The sequence below is a fragment of the Acromyrmex echinatior genome, chromosome 4, assembly GCF_024713525.1.
Source record: "Acromyrmex echinatior isolate Ae372 chromosome 4, ASM2471352v2, whole genome shotgun sequence".
NCBI lineage: Eukaryota > Metazoa > Arthropoda > Insecta > Hymenoptera > Formicidae > Acromyrmex > Acromyrmex echinatior.
The window spans coordinates 16,371,435-16,390,058 of record NC_141855.1 but is presented as its reverse complement, the minus strand read 5'-3'; the positions used below and the strand labels follow the sequence as shown (position 1 = coordinate 16,390,058).

General features: G+C 42.1%; 2 protein-coding genes and 1 long non-coding RNA gene across 3 annotated transcripts; 1 reads left to right on the top strand and 2 right to left on the bottom strand.

The window, feature by feature from the left end:
- Window positions 1–18: 18 nt before the first annotated feature.
- Window positions 19–4,245, bottom strand: LOC105145517 (uncharacterized). The gene is made up of 3 exons (XM_011055114.2): window positions 4,012–4,245; window positions 2,105–2,488; window positions 19–1,858 (listed from the first exon to the last, which is right to left on the bottom strand). The coding sequence occupies exons 1-3, from the start codon at window positions 4,070–4,072 to the stop codon at window positions 1,764–1,766; spliced, it is 540 nt and encodes a 179-aa protein (XP_011053416.1). The 5' UTR covers window positions 4,073–4,245; the 3' UTR covers window positions 19–1,763.
- A 2,404-nt stretch (window positions 4,246–6,649) lies between these two features.
- Window positions 6,650–13,559, top strand: Toll-7 (Toll-like receptor 7). Its single transcript, XM_011055199.2, has one exon. The coding sequence runs from the start codon at window positions 7,572–7,574 to the stop codon at window positions 11,937–11,939; it is 4,368 nt and encodes a 1,455-aa protein (XP_011053501.2). The 5' UTR covers window positions 6,650–7,571; the 3' UTR covers window positions 11,940–13,559.
- A 1,711-nt stretch (window positions 13,560–15,270) lies between these two features.
- LOC147910041 (uncharacterized) lies at window positions 15,271–18,337 on the bottom strand. The gene is made up of 2 exons (XR_015544735.1): window positions 17,388–18,337; window positions 15,271–16,610 (listed from the first exon to the last, which is right to left on the bottom strand). It is a non-coding gene; the product is annotated as an uncharacterized LOC147910041 (long non-coding RNA).
- Window positions 18,338–18,624: the final 287 nt, after the last annotated feature.

The window sequence follows — 18,624 nt, the reverse complement described above, 5'->3', positions numbered from 1 at the left end:
TAAAATATTAATGCAGTATTTGGATTTTCAATGTTGTATAGACAAACTGAAAGAGATATTGCACAATGTAACATATAATATATCTTTCTTTGCTTTTTTTTTATAATAAACATGACACGTTATACTTAGAATATCGCTTAACATATTTAGGCCGGTATTCATAATCCGTTCTTATTTCAAGATCATCTTAAGTAATGTCTTAAGATGCTAATACAGTCCTCTGATTGATTCGTGACATTTTAAGACTGTATTTAAGAAATCTTGAATATAAGAATCGACTATGAATACCGCCTTTAGAGGCCCAGTTTCCTAATTCACAGTTACTCTTAATCGAAGTTGAACTTATTCATTACCTCTCTAGAATTTTAGAATTGGAAAGAGAAACAAGTTGAACCTCGATTAAGAGTTAACCATGAGTTGTGAAACTGGGCCTTAATACAATACTGTGCTATTTAAAATATTACTCTCACAATACTTGCTATGAAAAAAATCGTAAATTAAATTGTGTATCTATTGATTATACATTATAAAATGAAAAAGTAAAAAGCTTTTCTTGATTTTTTGTAGTTTGATTCATTTTAGGCGAATATGTGAGAAAGGAACTATTTAATACTTAGGCATTCTATTTAACGAATAAGTATTTTTAAGAGTTTAAAGAGAGTTTTTTATGACAACGGCGGTTACGATTGCAACGTGTAAATAATCAACAATATCTCGAGTGTTCTCAAGAACGAAATTGCAAAAAAATAAAATTGTTATATGCACATTGTACATATACAATGCAAATTTAGGCGATATTAAGTAAATAAAAATAAATATGTAAAAAAAATGCAAAATCTAATTTTAAAAAGGAACTTTCATTTTGATGATACCTTATAAATGTTTATAGGATTATCCACGCGTTGCTCAAATTTTGTCGAAAAAATATTGTAGAGCAAGACCAGTGATAAGGATATATAAAGGAGAGAGTTAATAATTCGTGCAGATCATATATTGTACCGCAAAACTATTATATATATATATATATTTTTTTTTTTAAATAACAGCCAATAATCGGCTTTAAGTATTCATATTATATAGCGCGTCTCAGACGCGTCGATGTAATTTATACGTCTGTTTGAAATTCGAATATTTCGAAGATTCGTTTCGCTTTGGCATAGCGTTTTCACGCTAAAATACCTGTATCGAGCTCAATATTTCTTAAGTTTAATACTTTCTCTTCTCTCTCTCCTCTCGTAGAAAAGTCAGATCTTATGTAACTTTACTGCGGAATGTATATACCACATCATAGATTAAAGATACAGCTTGTTAACAGTTATAGTTTGAGCGAAAGCTAATAAGAAGGATAATGCGCGTTTAAAGAATTATGATTTCCCTTTTTTCTCTCTTATGGAATGTACGTTTGATTGGTCATTGGCTTTCGTCAATGCGCCCACTTTCCCTCTCCCTCATATCCTCTACTGCTCCTACTTGCAACACGTAATCGTCACAATCTCTCATCTACTAGTAAAATGACGCATACAATGTTGTTTCCAATACATACGAATACACATGACCCCCTCCCCCCTCCCTCTTTATTACATGTATCGAGAAAAACGGAACGTGGTTGTACATCACATTACTAAGAGCACTTAACCACGCAACACTTTAACTGCGTTATAAAAATACGCAATATTATTACAATAAAATAATTATTCATAGTTCTTAATTCAATTAATTGTGTTTACTTGACGAAAGTCTCTTATATATCGCCTTGCACGTTATCACAGTGTACGGTAGTTTCCTTCCTTGCATTGCCTATAGAACTTCCATGAGAACGCGGCGATTGCCATCAAACATGTAGTAAGGATAATGCCACCTGCAACAAAAAATATGCATGACTATTTGATATTTAACTATATCTTACATTAAATCGAAATAAAGAATTTATAATAAGGAAATTCATCTAAAAGAATTTTTTTATAACCTGTATTTGTAATTTATGCAATTTTAATTATTTTAATAAAATTTTTGTAAAACTTTTTATTTTATGGTCTTATCTATTGTAAGATAGTCTCTCAATTAATTTATAGAAATAACTAATAGAATAACATCTCTTACGTACCAAAAAAGCTTAGACCATCAAATTGGCGATCCTTAGAAGATGGTGGTACAGCTGTTGTCTTTGATGAAGCTGTGCTACTGGATGTAGGTGGAGATGTTGGAATGCTGGTTGTTGTTGTATTTATTGGTACAGTAGTTTTAGGTGCAACAGTAGTAATAACAGTAGTAGGAGTAACAGTAGTAGTGGAAATAATGGTGGTAGGAATTGTAGCTTTAGTAGTAGGAGTAATAGTAGAAGTAATAGTAGAATTTGGAGTAGTACTTGAAGTTACAGTAGTAATTACAATAGTATTATTAGATTCTGGTACAGCAGTAGTAATTTTTTCTGTCTGATTACTATGGTTCGAAGACTCCGTTGCAGAAGTAATTCCATTTTGCGTTGTATCTATGAAGAATCCATACATTAATTTTTTTTAATAAATAAATATTCTATATATTTCAATTTTTAAGATTTTAAAACATTTAAAACTGTTTTTCCTGCAACTTCAAAATGAAATAAAAAAATATCCAAAGCTTAATTTTGTTCTCATAAGCAAATATTTTTTATACATCGTGCATAAACGCATATACGCATCACTCATAAACATTAAATAAAATAATTTTTAAGATATTACTTAATTAATAATATTCATTTTTAAAAATATGAAGCAAAAATAAAATTTGAATCAATTTCATTCTGTAATATAAAATTTTTCAGATCGATATTCTGCGATTAAAAAAAATTTTAAACATTCGAATATAATTTCTACCAGAAAATTATGTATTTTGATATAAAATGAAAATGACAAAAGTGAGCAAATTCACTACAATATTCATTTATTTTGTAATTTTTCTTTCGTTTCAAGATACTTTCTTAATTTTTTTACTTAATTTTTTATTGTGTCAAATAATTTCAGACATTGATTTACATCTTAACAAGATGTCTGACAAATATAAACCCATATCAATATCTTTAGATCTGTCATTTCAGTTGAACTTTCGATTCATTTTTCCTCTTTTTCCTTCATGTTAAAGTAAAAAAGAGAAAAGATGAACAATTCAACTAACGCCCATTTCTACCAATGTAGTTTAATTTTAATCTCAATTCAACTAATTCATCATTTTTTATTTTATGAATTAAAAAAAATGAAGACTGAGATTCACGCCAATTTACATTGATAGAAACGGACATACATAAAAAGAATGTTTTTTTTACATGACGAAATTTTAACTTCTTCAGTATCATATAGCTCTTTATATATCGTTTGTCGGCAACCGTGAACGTATTGCTGACGACGATAAAACATTAAGTCGTTGCGCGCTTCGATTGTTATCGCTCATCATACCTAAGATTCGGCTGGTGGTGGTCAGCGAAAATCAATAGTAATCTACTCGAGACTACCGCTGTTGTGTAACGAAGGTCGAACGTGTGTAGGAGACATGTGCTGAGTCGCTGTTTTTAACAGCTCGATGTTTTTTTTTTCTAATCAATCTTATGTTTTTATAGATTTCTCGCGAAAAGAAGAAAGAAAAGAAAAAAGAATATTGTCAAAAAAGAATATCTTTACGCATGAATAGGGTAGCAATCATGTAACTTTAGAGTAGAAACGTGAAAATTTCTTGTATATATATATGTGTGTACATACACACATAAAAATTCATTTTTCACGTTTCCGCTTTAAAGAAAAAGTTACGTGATTGCCTGAATGCGGAAACGCGAATACATAAATTTCTTGAACATCGCTACTGAAAAAAAACAGTGCCGTTATCGGTAATTCGACGCGAGTAGGCGTCCGTCGATAAGACATGGAATACAGTAATTGACTATCGTCCACCCGATACCGCGTGCTTTAAGTCTCATTATTACGCATGTATAAGCAACGCACTTTGTAATCATTACGCGCCAATATTTAGAATTAATCAACTCACCCTGCACGGCCAGCACCAGTGGCACACACAGTAACGCGCAGATCAAATAAGCAGACTTCATATTTCGAAAATCGTCAAAAATTTCTCGTTCTTTTCAAAATGCGCAGAAACGATAACACAACGTACACTGCCACTCTACCACACCGAACTGATCGTGATTGCGTGTGAACTCTCAACTTCGAAACGATTTGCAGCGACCAGTAGCGACCGTTACTTACAACGTTAAAGATGGCGATAACACAGTTGCCAACAATACAGCTTAATAGTCCCTAGATAAGAAATTGGGCGAGTTTAGAAGTTTACTCATTTTGCATATGCTTTATATTCGAATCATAAGCCGGTATTCATAGTCGATTCTTATTTTAAGATCATCTTAAGGCCATTCTACATTGATCGTATCGTAGACGTCGCAAGCTTGCGCTTCAGCCAATCCGATGCTTCAATTTTAAATGTCGCATGATGTTTACGACGCTTCCGACGCTACGATACGACCAATGTAGAATGGCTTTTAAGTAATGTCTTAAGACGCTAATGCAGTCCTCTGATTGGTTCATGATTTTTTAAGACCGTACTTAAGACGGTTTTGAATATAATGGCTTCTACACACTGGACGCGGAAACGCTTGCCGCGCGGCAAAATATGAAGCGGTAGCCAATAAGCTTACAGCTTTTAATGTGTTCATTGGTTACCGCATCTCATTTTGCCGGGCGGCAAGCGTTTCCGCGTCCAGTGTGCAGGAGTGATAAAATCTGTTCTTACACTAGACTGTTCTAGAATTCTCTTTCTCGCTTTAAACAAATATCAAACGTATCTATCTCACAATGGCTGCGTTCAGCTCGCGTACTCAACAGTTGAGTAAACGCTCGCTGTTATTGGTGTATTTTTTTAGATCATCCAATCAGCATTTTAGATATGAAAGAATACATCAATAGCAGCGAGCGCTCACTCAACTGTTTAGGCCGCTGAACGCAGCCTTTAAGTTCCAAAAGTGTACACTAGTTTAGCCGCAGAAAACAGATCTGACTATGAATACCGGCTATAAGAATATAGAGTGCGTTCCGTTTTCATGCTGTAAAGTTTATCCTCTGAAATGTAAAATATTAAACAAGAAGAAACGATGCTTACAAACGCTGTAAATCCAAAACAAAATGCATTCACAAGAGGTCTGTTCTTTTTAGTTGGACCCTTATTTTTGAAAAGAAATTATACGAAAGACTAGGCATATACTATAGTATGTAACGTAATAGTATATGTAACGTTTTTTTTTTTCAAGAATAAAGGCCTTTGTGTTTCTTGCACTTTTCTCTTTTTCTCTCTAAAGTCCATTCTACATTAGATACAAGCCGATCGCAAGTTTGTTGCGACAGCCAATTTGAAAGTGCATTTTCACGAACTGCTCACTGAACTATATATACACTGGAAATACATCTCCGCTGTGAAGCATAGAAAATCGTGGTATCAATTGATCAGCGCCATTTTAATTTGGTCAATATAAGAGCGAATCAGAAGTTTTCAGGTACTCATGCGCACTTACGTTTAGTTTTTTTTTTAGTGAGATATGTGAGATACACAAACCAATCAGAGGGCTGCATTAGTGTTTTTAGTCTTAAAACATTACTTAAGACGGTCTTAAAATAAAATAAACTATTGGCCTCTTCTGATTGGTTTGTGACATCTTAAGACTGTGCTTAAGATGATCTAAAATATAAGATTTGACTATGAATAGTCTTAGAGTTATTTAGATGTAATTCCTGAACGCATCCTATAGGAGATACAGGACAGTATCCATAGTTTTTATACATATAAATCTGTACACTTAACTCTTGAATGCCCATTTTTATTAATGCAGTTTAATTTTAATTTTGATTTAATTAACTCTTTATTTTTTTTTCTAATTGTAAGAATTTAAAAAAATGAAGAATAAGGAAAATGCTATAAAAATCAACTATGATTTTTATAGCGTTCGGCATAGCGACTGGCCGTAGTAATTATAAAATCTCTTAAATCGCTTAAATTACATAATTTTAAAATATATGTATATCCTTCGATATATATATCAAAGGATTTTGTTATTCCAATTTTCTGAAACTGGCACCTTGTTTACAATTCCCCATAAATTGTTATCAGTTATTTTCTTACTTCTGACCTGATCTCATACATACGCTGAAATATCGAAATTCAAGTAATGCGAACGGAGTAATAATAAGAAACGATCTTTATAATAATTGAAAGACTCAAAGACAAAACTATAATTTTAATAAAAATTTCTTTCTTCTTGTAGCATTTAAAATTTATTTGACGTCAAATGACTTCTTTTCACGATTTATCCGAAAAATATTTTTCAAGTTTTATAAAAGCTAAAGAATCCCAATCTGCTCAAAATTTAAGTTGTATATCAAGTTTTATAAAAACATAGAATAAGCAATCTACATACAAGATCTAAAATATAGTAAAATTTCTTACGAGCACTCATGTTACTGTGAGTGCACGCTTCAGAACGAGTTTTCCCTCAATCCTATCAATTAATTATATGTCTCCGATTTGTTCGATTATCTCCCGCTTTTGTTGACGGTTACAAGAAGGTGGTGCCCTCTAGGATCGTCGGCGGCGGGGCGGGGTAAATCGGGGACCGCAACGGTCGGGAACGAGAATGCCGATGATGCGCGCTGAGGCGCTGAGCGCTCACAGCTCACGGGTTGTCGGGTTCAGTGCTGGTGCTCGATGCGAGGCGAGTGCGCGCGACGGTGCAGCACGAGTGCTTGCGCTCGTACGGGCCTGTTTTCGTGATCATCAAAGAGCGTTTTAGGCCACCGTCGTGCACAATCGTGATTCAAGGACTGATTTTCCATTGCGATGAAAGAACAGATTATGAACGTTCTGATATCTCGCAGGATTGGATATTTGATATAAGGATTGAAAAAAGGAGTATCTTGATTTGTGACTTGTTAAAGAGAAGAGAGTATCTTTATTTGTGAGATCGTGATACGACGATACGACGGTCAATCTACACGGGGGAGGTGACGAGAGCTCGCGGAAGCGCGGGTGAACGGTGCGGTGTTCTGGGGTGGCAGCAGCGGGGTGGCTCGCGGTGATGACCAGCTCGCGGATAAAGGGCGAGGGAAATGGGCCGCTCCGCGTTTGATACGTGATACGAGGTGCGTGAGCGCGCGCGCGCGCGCTCTCTCTCGCTCTCTCTCTCCCTCTTTTGTGGAGCAGCCCCGCGCGTGTGTATGTGGCGTGCGTGCGTGTGTCGTCGTCGGCCTCCTCGTCCACCCCGTTGTCGTCGTCGTCGACGTCGTGCCGAGCCGCGAGTCTGTGTGTCATCCAGATACGCGTGTGAGTTGCGTGAATGAAAAAGAAAGAAAGGGGAGGGCCGCTCGTTACTCCAAGATTGCCGAAACGAGCGTCATTGTGGTGGTTGTCGTCGTCGTTGCCGTTGCCGTCGTCGTCGTCGTTGCCGCCGCCGCCGCCGCCACCGCTGCCGCCGCCGCCGCCGTTGCCCCGACGCGCGACTCGACGTGGACGTCGAAAGCAAAAGGGATAGGCTGCTCTTCGTAGAAATGCGACGTGATATGACGACGGTGAGGAGTGATGTCGTTGTGACGACGGCAACGGCGGCGACGACGATGTCGTTGACGACGTCGTTGACGACATCATTGTGGACAACACCACTGTGGACATCATCATCGTGGACAACATCATCGGCAGTATTCTCAACTTTGTCATCGACGTCGATATCAACAGCGTCAACGGTGAATGTAGCCACTCCATTCAATCGCCTATTCGCGACAACATTATTGCTGTTGTTGCTGGTGTCGACACAACCTGGTCCCGCTACGGCCGCCTGCCGGTGGACCAACGAGGCTGGCAACGACACTCGTTCAGCGGATTGCGCCCTTCGCGTGCTAGATCCTACGGCGATCGTCACCCTGGCGCCGTCCCTTGATGGCGCACTTAAGTTACGGATTCGCTGCAGCGATGTGCATCACTTTGAGAGCAGCTTGAACGCGCAAAGTTGGCAGCGGCTGGCCGGTCTGCATGAACTGCACGTGCACGGCTGCAAGGTGTTACGTATCCCAGAGGATGCGTTTTTGCCATTACCGGATCTTAAGCGGCTCGTCGTACAGACGTTCAATGCCGCTTGGGGTGCTGCCAGATATCTGGAGTTCGCGCCGAGTTCGCTCCGAGGCCTCCGCGAGCTTCATACTCTGGAGATCGTCGAGAGCAATGTACTGGCGCTGCCGCCCAAACTGCTTTGCGAGCTCGACAATTTACAGACTCTCAATCTCACTGGCAATCGTATCCGCGACGTCGATGATATCGGTCTAACAGTGCGTTCTGAGATCAACGGCGGATCCTGTCGCGCCGATATCAGGATTCTGGATCTATCACGTAATGAATTACGGCAACTGTTTGATGACGGACCGCTGGTGAGCCTGCGGCAACTGCAAGAGCTACATCTGCAGCGCAATGCGATCACCGAGATCGGCAAAAATGCCTTACAAGGACTCACTGTGCTGCGTACATTTAACGTCAGCCACAACTCCCTGGATTCGCTGCCTGAGGATTTGTTCAAAACTACGCGCGACCTGCGGGAGATACACCTGGCGTACAACGGCCTACGTGATTTGCCACGGGGCGTGTTCACCCAGCTGGAGCAGCTGCTGGTGCTGAATCTCGCCAACAACCGCCTTGGCAGCGATCGTGTCGACGAGACTACTTTTCTCGGTTTGATTCGCCTGATTGTGCTTGATCTCTCATACAACCAGCTGACACATATCGATGCCCGCATGTTTAAGGACTTGTTCTTTCTACAGATCCTCGATCTACGCAATAACTCGATTGACCGTATCGAAAGTAACGCTTTTTTGCCGCTCTACAATCTTCATACACTCGAACTCTCTGACAACAAGCTCCATACTATAGGAGCACAGCTCTTTAACGGTCTGTTTGTACTAAATCGCCTGACCATGTCCGGAAATTCGATTTCGAATATCGACACGATGGCGTTTCGCAATTGTTCCGATCTCAAGGAACTGGATCTCAGCGGTAACGAGCTTACTGCAGTGCCGGATGCATTACGCGATCTCGCCTTCCTCAAGACCCTTGACCTGGGCGAGAACCGGATCAGCGAGTTTCACAACGGTTCCTTCCGTAACCTTCATCAACTCACTGGTCTACGTCTAATCGGCAACGACATCGGTAATCTGACTCACGGGATGCTCTGGGACTTGCCGAATCTCCAAATCCTCAATCTGGCTCGGAACAAAGTGCAACACGTGGAAAGGCACGCGTTCGAACGTAATATTAAATTGGAAGCCATCCGCTTGGATGGCAACTTTCTGTCGGAAATCAACGGTGTATTCACTAGCATCACTAGCCTTCTGTTACTGAATTTATCGGAAAATCACATAGAGTGGTTCGATTATGCCTTCATACCTGTTAATCTTAAGTGGCTCGACATTCATGGCAATTTTATTGAAAGTCTTGGTAATTATTATAAAATTCGCAATTCTAAAGTGAAGACTTTGGACGCTAGTCACAATCGCATCACTGAACTCTCACCGTTGTCTGTGCCAGATAGCGTGGAGTTATTATTCATCAACAACAATTACATTAGCACCGTACGACCGAACACATTCGCTGATAAAGTGAATCTCACTCGGGTTGATATGTACGCGAACATGATCGAGACGATGGAATTAACATCGTTACTGCTGACCAAAGTACCGGAGAATAAACCGCTGCCAGAGTTTTACATCGGTGGCAATCCCTTCAACTGCAATTGCTCGATGGACTGGTTGCCGGCCATCAATAACCAAACCTCGACAAGGGAATATCCGCGTGTCATGGACCTTGACAATGCCATGTGCCGTACCTCCGGGCCGCGGGGAGTCGCCATCGTCCCGGCCTCGACTGCACGCTCGGAACAGTTCCTCTGCCGCTACGAGGCGCATTGTTTTGCCCTCTGTCATTGTTGTGATTTTGATGCCTGTGATTGCGAGATGACCTGTCCAGCAGGTTGCAAGTGTTACAATGACCGTACGTGGAATACGAATGCAGTCGATTGCTCAAGTCTTGGAGTCGAAGAAATCCCGCGTAGGATACCGATGGATGCCACCGAAGTCTATCTGGATGGGAACGTGTTACGAGAATTGCAGAATCACGTGTTTATCGGTCGTAAGAACATGCGCGTGTTATACGTAAACGCCAGTGGCATTGAATCCATCCAGAATCGCACCTTCAACGGCCTCAACAACCTGCAAATTCTACATCTCGAAGACAATCGTATACGTGAACTCAAGGGTTTCGAGTTTGAACGATTATCGCACTTGCGCGAGCTCTATCTACAGAACAATATGATTGGTTTCATTGGCAATCTTACGTTCTTGCCGTTGCGATCGCTTGAGATTCTTAGATTGCACGGCAATCGGTTGGTAACCTTTCCAGTGTGGCAAGTCACTTTGAACGCTCGATTGGTCGAGTTATCGCTAGGCGGCAATCCATGGTCGTGCCGCTGCAAATTCCTGCAGGAGCTGTCTTCTTGGGTGTCAGACAATGCGCATAAAGTTATTGACGCTGGTGACGTATGGTGTTATTACGGCGGCGACGCCAGACCATCTTATCGACGTCGTTTGAATGTCAACGAGACCGCCTGTTCGGATTATTTCGCTCAAGGTGGTGTCATTGAGAGTATCATGGTATCGGACTATTTACCGTTGGTAGCTGCCACTCTCTCAGCCATCATTGTTTTGCTAGTGATTATAGTACTCGCTTTCGTGTTCCGCGAACCGGTCGGCGCCTGGGCCTATTCCAAGTATGGACTGAGATTCTTGCGCACGAAACCGGGTAAAGCTGTAACGACGGCGAGCATGGGTCCTGCAGCAGCGATGGCTGCAGGCTGCTGCGACGCCGATCGCGATCGCCTCTACGATTGTTACGTGTGTTACAGTCCAAATGACGAGGACTTTGTCTTGCACTCGTTGGCAGTCGAATTGGAACACGGTGCGGCTGGTCTGAGACTCTGCCTCCATCATCGGGATTTGCCTTGCGTGTTGCGCGCTTCTGCACCCGCACCAGCCGTCCTCGAGGCGGTGGACGCATCTCGACGCGTGCTAATTGTGCTTACCCGTGATTTCCTTCAAACCGAATGGTCGCGTTTCGAGTTTCGCGCAGCGCTGCACGAAGCATTGCGCGGTCGTGCCTCCCAGCTGATCGTCATCCAAGCTGGCAATATTAGTATCGAGGTTGAACGCGATCCCGAGCTGCGGCCCTATTTGAGAACGGCAGCGCTCATACTTACATGGGGCGAGAAGAGGTTCTGGGAACGGTTAAGGTACGCTATACCGTCGTCCACGACAACTGCAATTATTGCTACTAGTACCACTACCACCACTACAGCCGTCGGCGATGTATCCGTCGAGAGCAAATCGTCACCGTTGGTGTACAAACGCAACATCAACACCTACACCCTGGACGGTGGTGTCGGTAGTCTCGAGAAAACCGGGATGTCGACGCTGCGTGGCGGTCAACGTGCTGCGCTCTTCAAGGACGCCTCGTCGGCGTTGATGCTGCAACACGCGCCGCCCGCTTATTCGTGCGGCGGTGCCCCACTTCCCCCTATGTTGCCACAGCAACAACAGCAGCCGCAGCTACCACCACCATCGTCGTCGCCGGCGCAACCCAGGTTAACCGTCAATCACGCCTACCGGGACGCGATGCCAGCTAGTAATCTCATCACGACCACTGTCGCCACCACCAACACCGCCAACTGCGGCGTTGGCGAGGACCACAGGAGACCGCTGTCCGAGCACATCTACTCGTCCATCGACTCGGACTACTCCACCCTTGAGAGGACCGCCTGGAGGCAGCAGCAACCACCGCCACCACCGCCCCCGCCCACTTCTGGACAGGCCTACCTGGTTTAGCTCCCTGCGAACGATCCCGATATCCCCGTGTGGGACTCATGGGACTGTCATACTGTCGATCCGACTACAAGAACGACGAGCGACAGTAGTCGTTCTGAAAAGGTTGTGCTAAGTCTTGTCCACGTGACGCACGATCGACAGATTGTGAATTTTCGAAAACGTTGCGCGCGTGCCGAGTCACGAACCCCTGCGAAATATGTGTACATAGTTCAGGGACATCGTCGCAAAGGACGAAGGACGGAGTATTCGCATATCATAATTATCTCTAGAGACTTTGGGGATGTCTGTTGCGATAATGATTGCGCCGGTTTCTTTTTTGCTCAATGAAAATTTTGATCTTTTTATGTTGTTGGAAGATTGACATTTCTTTACTTCTTTTTTTTATCTCTTTTTCTCCTTTATTTTTGTTATGTTTATTCTTGACTTTGCAACTTCCTTTACTTTATACATTCATGCTTAATGTAATAAGTCTTTCGGCCTATTCCCTTATTGTCAGGATTGCACATTGCGCATTCTTGATATAAATACGAATTTCGTAACAGCGTTTTGTGCGAATGTTTTGTTCAGGTATACAGAGTGTCCCCGAATCTCGTTTATGCATAGAATTGACTTTTTTTTTTATAGAAATGAACAAAACTTTGTAATAATTTTTTATTTGCATTTTTGTAATTACTATTTGCGAGTTCTGAACGTGGGAATTAAGCGCAAAATACAAAAATATTAATTTTTTTTTCGGTGTTTAACTTCAAGAACTATTCTTTTTTATGTTCTCTTTTTTTTTTAACTCAGAAAACTTCCTGCAGATGAGCTCTATTACAGATTGAATATCAAAATTAGCTTGTAATTTCCTTAAATAATTTCCTTGACTCGAAATTCATATAAGATTCAACTGTTATTAAAATGAAAGGTTCTGAGATTCTCTGTGCACCTCTGTGCATCCCGTTTACCTCAGATGCTTTTTAGCACCCAAAGATCTCAAAGTCCGCGCGATCACGCGCGGATTGTCAGGCCGTCTCTTTCGTGGCGGCGATTTCACCTTCGTGTAAATACTTCCTATTTACGACGAATCCGTGTAAATAACATTCTCTACTACGCAATTTGCGTTCGTGTACGTATGTACATTGTACATATACAAACATGTAACTGACACATGTCGCATTTCAACGTCCTCGCCGCATAATAGAATCATGATGCTAGCTTTGACTCTGAAACTTTCGAGACTAGGTAGATGATTTTTTGTAATTTTATATGTCCGCAGGGGAGAAAGAACAAGAAAGATAGTATGAGTGAGTGAGTGAGAGAGTGAGTAAATGAGAGAGAGAGAGAGAGAGAGAGAGAGAGAGAGAAGGAAGAGGTAAGATGATTGTACGATATGTAAATATGTATATTGGGTATATACTCTTTATCGCCGCGCCTCGTGTAAGATACAGTTCGCCGCGTAAAAGAGAAGGTAAGAATCGAGTGAGAGAAACAAAAGCGTGAGACATGCGCCCGCGCGATCCGGCGAGAAGCAAACCATGCGAGCGTTTGCGCATGTGACGTGAGACTTAACTGTATACTTTTGATTTATTTAAATCATGTGAATAAATTTATAAAATATGTTACTACTTATCTTCACAATATACGCCTTGATATCTTAATTCTGGCAGCGATTATCGTCGAAGTCCATTTCGAAGATTTCTTAATTTACTGCGAAATGCATTTGAAGGAAAAAATTCTATTACAATATTACAATTTGGCATATCGTAACGTAGAAATTATAAATAATGTCATATATATTTCATAAAGAGGGTAATATATAAACGGAGAATATATGTGCAAGATATTATGGGGGTGATGATAAATTTATATTCACATTAATATCGCTTGCCACGGCACTAACTGAGAATTTCTTGAATTAACGATGTGACGACATTAATTGTTATGTCTAAAACGGAAAGACGCTTAAAAATGAGAAAATAGTTACAAAACAGACTAATTGTGCATTCGCCGATACGTAGTCATAATATGAGATCAGGGCAACATAACACTTTTTTCTTTTTTATTACAATTCACGATGTATTTTTACAACTTGACACATGAGATTAGATCTTCAAATTATAAAATTTTTGAGATGGGTTTTTCTTGAGAGGTCTACCGAAATAATATAAGTACAGTTCCATAAGCAGGCGAGCTTAAAAGCGAGAACTCGAGGAGCACGTGTTCTCTTGAATACGGAGAAGGGGAATCTCTTTCTTTCCTTTGGTGGCGCAAGTTGGAGGAGTCGTTTTTTCTCCGCGAACCGAGTTGCGGCGAAATTCAGATCGATTGAGAGAACGAGAGACAGAGAAAGAGAACTTATTTCCATATGGTAATTTCGCGCTACGATTGGTTAAAATATTCGCGCAAATGCATTATCCGAGCGTGTGCGGAGGAAGGGGGAGGAAGAGAGCGGGAGAGAGCGAGTGAGCAAGCGGGGTGTGTGCAACCGTGTTGTTTCCCACACAGCCCCGGCTTTCTCTCTTCTCTCTCTCTCTCTCTTTCTCTCTCTCTCTCCCTCTTTGTTGTTACCTATATATCGTGGTGCGCGGCCGTGTGCCGGCTATATAGACCGCGAACGGAACATTGATCCTAGTCAGCGGCGCCGCGCACTCACTGCACACCATCTGCACACTTACATTATTAATGCGCCTACGACCGTCACCGCACCACGACCCGTACCTGCGCGGAGACGATGTATGTTTCTGTTGTTTGCGAAATCTTTCCGCGACCAAGTGTAAACACCGGGAATATCTCGCGCGCGTGTAGCATTTAAGCGCCGTGTGACGATTCGCAATTCCGCAATTCCGCGATTCGAATCTTACTGAATTTAAAACGGGATGTCTCTTTTTACTCAGATTTTTCTCCTTGAGACATGAAATGGATTATCGCGGGGTCGATGTTCTCCTGACGAAACTTGCTTACGATAGAGAGTCTTAATATCGACAATTCAAAGACTCGGAATGATTAATAGCCTGGATTAAGCTTGATGCATCTTTCTTTGACTAATTTCAAATTAAATATACTTGTATTATATTTCAACTTCGTATCTGCTTCTGAAAGGACATTGGCAATTATTAATAAATATAGAATCCGGTTATCACATCTTCGAATAAACTATGTGATAATTTACTTATTGGATAAACAAAAGAGTAAGAGAGTAAGACAATGAGCTGAATCGAAAGGTGGTACAACCCAGCCTTAATTCGATATGTAATTACTAAAACGTTAAAAATGAAAAAAAAAACTTCCACCTTTAAGTCCTGAAAGAAAATATTAATCTATTAATGAATGGTTCTAGATACAATGACCGTCCATTGACCAAAAATGCCAATTTATTCCATATCATACATACACATCGATCATTGATTATTCTTTAACGTTAATGTCCAACGATAAAACATACACATATACTTGATACGCGAATAGTATTCTTTACGTGTCGTATATAATTATTTATAATTGAAGCTCCCGCATAGCTCAAACATAAATCGCGATCGCTGTCGCGGAGTTGCGCCACGCAGGACGACGCATAAGACTGAAAAAGGCGCGTATGTTACTTTAAAGAAATATGGTTTCCTCTCCACACTGGAGTCTCTCCGTATTCTAGCACAAGTGGCCGCGCTCGGAACCAGTTTGCCCGCCTTGCTATGGAATGTAAGGACGGCTGTAATTATTTGCAGCGCGTAGAGCCGCTGACCGCCGCGCCGCGATCGAATCTAGGCGTGTAGAATCGCCGCTATGATCCTTGCGATCTCCTTGCGGTATATCTCGACGTCCCGATTTCCATCCGCCGTCATCTCTCGCGATAGGCTGCCATTGTATCCGACAACGCCCGCTGATCCTCCCCGCCTCTCCCTTTTCCTTCCCGTTAACGGATCCGCGTCGTGGAACAGAAATCCACATAATTCGCGCATAGTTCGCAAGCACTTTGCTCCAACACTTTGCGACTACAAGTTAAAATTATTTCCACAGTCCGGAGTTATCTCTCGCAGAGAGATAAATTCGCTTCCGGTGCTGCCTGCTGTCCTTTAATTAATAGTTACATATTGTATTCTGTACATCAAGTACAGACAAGCGTAAATATTTGTTAAGTTACTGATAACGTTTTCATTCTTCATACGATATATTCTGTTGTATGCTGAGTTCAAAATACGTACAATATTCACCGAATTACTGCAATTACGGGGACTTTCGTTGCGTAATAAAACGTATTTATAAACGATTAAGAAAGTAAAACTCTAACTCTAACAATAAGAACACGACTAACGTTATTTCCTCTTTGCTTTGATAAAGATTAATGTTGTTTAAAATAATTTTCCTTGAAGGTTTACTTTCTCGGTCTGATTTTTACCACATGAAACGATAATTACGCGAATTATAATGTCAATGTGATTTCGATTCAACGCGAGAAAAGGAGAATAATCCCGCGATAATACGCTTGAGCGTCCTCGAGATTCGCGGGAACGCCTTTCACTGGGCATTTGAGAAAAGGTGGGTGCCATGCGTCGGCGTCAAGTTCGTTATTTGGGTCGTTCTTGCAAAACACTATTCAAAGCTCGCTGTTCAGCGCTCGCCGGCCTTGACGGGCAACTCATTTCAGTGGCGTAATCGATGACAGGTCTCGTCAGTTCAAGAAGATGTCATCCTGTCCTTTGAAGAAATCGATTTTATTTAGTTAAATAAACTTGTTTTCTTTTTTTCCACTTGAAATCTGCATTCGTATTCTAAGCGGTTCTAAACATTATTTTGGATAACATATAAACGGATGAAATATAATTGAAAAAGAAACGATAACTAAAAAGACTTTTTATTTCTGATTATGCTTAATGCGTTTACGCGGATACCAAGAGGATCTTAACGCTAGCGAGACGAAATATCGCACGCGATAATGTCCCGTTTATGAGCTTCATAGTTAACAGTGGTTTACGTTCGCGACAGTTATACTACGTATTACACAGGATGTCGTGGGTGGGAAGACAGTTAACGCCGCAAGTACACGAACGTAGTGGTAGGCAATGCGCGAGTCGTGCAACAACCTGGTCGCTCACCTCTGCTATCACCGTCCCGTCGAAGGAGGTAACGAGAACCACTCGTTTACCCTTATTCAAACGGCTAATCGAAATAGCTAAGCAAGTTGTCTCGACGTGTAAACCTTTCGGCCGTGTAAACCGGACGTTAAGTCCCGTGCTCCCGATAAAGACTCGAGATAGCCGAATTCATTTTCAATTCCCTCGCCAGCTCGATCGCTGCACCGGGCTGCACGATCCATGAGAGATCTGGTTCCAATTCTCTCAAGGTGCGCCGCGCCGTGCCAGTTAGATCGTTTTTTACGAGCGCACCCGCTTAAAGCCGGACAAAGCAAAAGGGCGAAAAAAAAAGGAAGGACACGAAAAGAGAGGCAGGTTAAAAAAACTTTTGCGTACCTACCTATCTACCTATCCGATGAGGACGCACGCGCGCGCGCGCGCGCGTTAAAATCCTCGTCCATTTCTAACACGCTCGAATAAGCAACGACTGAACGACGTCAGGGCTCCGCTCGCTCGCGGACTCGCTTGCGTGTAACGCGCTACGGTCTCGCAAGCAGGATATACACGTATATACATGTATACGTGTACACATACGAATGTCGTTTTCCCGTAGCGAGGTAAAGTCGATCGAGATATCGTTGGCGGGTTTTGTGACTTGCGTGACGACTGCCATGTTTGCAGAGAGAGAACTTTAGCGCGCGACTCCGTTGCCCCGCGTGCCCCGTTCTCGTGATACCTTCCTGCCTCCCTTTTCCTGCCCCCTGTTGTCCCGCATGTTCCTGCCACCTGCGCCATCGCGCTAGCTCGCCTTGCACGCATGCAACATAGTCGCCCTCCAGTGCTTTCCTCCCCCACCCGCTCTCTTTTTCACCTCCGCACGCCGTGCACACGTCAAGTTGCATCCCCCTTTTACCCTCTCTCTCTCCCACTTGGCGCACCCGCACTCGCAACTCGTCCGTTTAAACGTGTACCGGTGAACCCGGTAATTTCGCGAAAACTGCCACCACACACCGTCGTCACTGTCGCGGCCTCGTTTTTCCCTTCCACTTTTTTTTTTCATTCCCCTCGTCCATCTCTCTCTTTCGTTTTCCCATAATAAATTTGCCTCTCTTCGTTCATCTGTGACTGATCTTTCCCCCTTCCACCATTTCTCCCGTTCGCCCTTTTAACGATACCATGAGCTACTATGACACACCGTTACGGGGCTACCCCGAAGCGGATAGAGCGTGCACACACCACGTGTCTGCACGCAAGCCTATCTTGCACGCTTCCCTCGGCGTCGGTATCGGCGTCGGCGTCGGTAGCGACGTCGGGGAGCAGTTTTAAGAGCATGTCCCCGCAGAAAACCGCGAAGAGCGTAAACCCTGAAGCCTTTTCCAAGTCTGTTAAAAGATTATACTGTCTACCCTTATTCCAATAAGACAATGGTTGTCGACTGTTCCTCGCCCTTATCGCGAGAATGCTCTTTCAAATCCTAACTCTTGCTCGTTTCTACTCTTCAATGTATAGATTAACTTTCATCTCGGTTCAACTTACTCTTCAACCTGTTTTTTATTCTTAGAACTAGGAAAAGATGAAGAGTTAATTAAATCGAGATTATAATTAAAGTACATTGATAGAAATTGGGCGTCTGACTC

What these genes read in the sequence shown, in the direction of transcription:
- LOC105145517 (XM_011055114.2), bottom strand. Translation starts at nt 4,072, where the DNA reads ATGAAGTCTGCTTATTTGATCTGCGCGTTACTGTGTGTGCCACTGGTG. An exon ending in ACTGGTGCTGGCCGTGCAGG is followed by an intron (nt 2,489 to 4,011) that starts GTGAGTTGATTA and finishes GATTCTTCATAG; the next exon opens with ATACAACGCAAAATGGAATT. An exon ending in TGATGGTCTAAGCTTTTTTG is followed by an intron (nt 1,859 to 2,104) that starts GTACGTAAGAGA and finishes TTTTTGTTGCAG; the next exon opens with GTGGCATTATCCTTACTACA.
- Toll-7 (XM_011055199.2), top strand. Translation starts at nt 7,572, where the DNA reads ATGCGACGTGATATGACGACGGTGAGGAGTGATGTCGTTGTGACGACG.